The following is a 1,750-nucleotide window of genomic DNA, read 5'->3' on the forward strand; positions in this document are numbered from 1 at the left end:
CTGTACCAACCCCTCGCCCCCCAAACCGCCCCCCAAACAAGCCAAGGCCCCAAAGGAGGAACAGAGCAGGACTGAAAGCCAACCCACCGACCCGGACCTACTAATTCATTCACCCACCCATCCACTCCCCCATCACATTAGGGGGGAGGAGGGGGTCCAAGACGCAGCTGCCACCGCCGGGTCGTTCCCCTCCCCAGGGGCACAGTGCCTGGGAGGGGCCACCATTCCCTCCGCCAGGGCAGCTGCGCCTCGCTCATCCCCACTGCGCACTCGGCCATCTAGCTCTCGCCATTGTTTTCTCCCCGGAACAGAATCCGCCCCCGCAAGAACCGGGATTAAGAGAAGGAGGCCCAAGTCCGACGATGCGCAGCTTTTAAATGCACCCCTTCCTCCTCCCCCCACCCCCCGTGTCTATCTCTCACTTGAAAGGGGACGCTCTCTCGCCCTTCCCCCAAGTTCAGTGAAACTAAAACCTTGGTTCCGAGATGGGGAGGGGATTATGGGAGTCTGGGGCAAACAAACGGGAAGGTCCCGCTCCGCCTCAGTAACCAAGAACATCTGTTTCCTAAGAGTCTTGGAAGATGTGGCAAGGTTCGCTTAAAAAAAAAAAATGTGCGGCGCCAAAAAGCCACAGTCCGCCTGGAAAGGTTAAGTACAGAAGGTGGAAGCATCATCTCGGGTTCAAAGGCCCGAGGCCGAGTTTGGGTGTCGAGGGGTCCGACCGCTAAAATGCGCGCAGGGCACCAGCTCCTCCTTTCCCACTGCGCGCCCTCCCCGGGCCGCACTCTCACCTCCATCTCCGTGTCCCTGGGGCCGGCGCCGGCCGCCGAGGGAGCCGCCTGGGCCGCGATGCCCTCGGGGCCGCCTTTGTTGCGGTTGCCGCTCCCGCTGCTGGCGGCCGAGGCTGCGGGCTTGGAAGGCGCGCTCTCGGGAGGCGGGGGTGGCGGAGGCTCGGCCGCGGACGACATGATGTTCCGTCTGCGTCACCCGCAGCCGCTGGGGGCCAGGCGCCGCAGGGATGAGGAGGCCTAGGCCGGGGCGGCTACGTCGCAAAGGACTGAGGGAGGGACGAGCGGGCAACCCCGATGCCCCGAGCGCCGGGACCCGCGGTGAGCCTGAGCCGAGCACCACTCTCCTCGTCCGCCGCTTCCGCCGGGCTGAGGTTCGGCCGGTGCTGACCTCACGGCGGGAATCACGTCGACGGGGGTGGGCGGGGCCACTGGGTCACGGAGGTCAGGAAAGGCGGGCTGGTGTCCTGGAGGGTGGAGAGTTGAGGGAAAGGGGAAAAAAAGCCAAAGAAAGGCCGAGGCGAGGAAAGAGACTCGCCGCTTCGTCTTCCTGGGTCGCTATCATCGATCTCGCCAGGATCCAGGACACTTATCTACGCCACTGACTTTCAACCCTCGCGAGATTGATAGTTGGCGAAGTGGCTGGGTTTTGGATGCGCGTGCGCATTCTCTACGCGTTCCTCGGGGTCACGCCCCCTCCGGGGTGAGTGGGCGGGGCCTCGGTGCGGAGCGTGGTGGCTTAGGTTTAGGTTTGTGTGTGGGATCCGCGGACTGGAAGCGAGCGCAGGCTTACACGTGTTCTTAACCGCCCAGTGTGTTCCGCCGCGGTGTCTTCTTGTCCCTGCGTCGCTCGCTGGGAACGTGCCCAGCTCCTGTGCCGCCTAATGAAACTTGGATGACTGCGCTGGCCTTAACCCCAATCTGCCTCCCCCTACCGGCGTGACGTCACGGCGTGACGACAT

The 1,750-nt window shown here is 63.9% G+C and overlaps 1 protein-coding gene across 1 annotated transcript in view; it reads right to left on the bottom strand.

Annotated features, from left to right (window-relative positions):
• SMARCA5 (SWI/SNF related, matrix associated, actin dependent regulator of chromatin, subfamily a, member 5) overlaps positions 1-1,427 on the bottom strand; it is a 38,150-nt gene extending 36,723 nt beyond the window's left edge. The window contains exon 1 of the mRNA XM_006755962.2: positions 792-1,427. Within this exon, the coding sequence (XP_006756025.1) occupies positions 792-968 (177 nt within the window). The 5' untranslated portion in view covers positions 969-1,427. The remainder of the gene's footprint in view (positions 1-791) is intronic.
• Positions 1,428-1,750: the final 323 nt, after the last annotated feature.

This window comes from Myotis davidii, unplaced genomic scaffold, assembly GCF_000327345.1.
Source record: "Myotis davidii unplaced genomic scaffold, ASM32734v1 scaffold151, whole genome shotgun sequence".
Taxonomy (NCBI): domain Eukaryota; kingdom Metazoa; phylum Chordata; class Mammalia; order Chiroptera; family Vespertilionidae; genus Myotis; species Myotis davidii.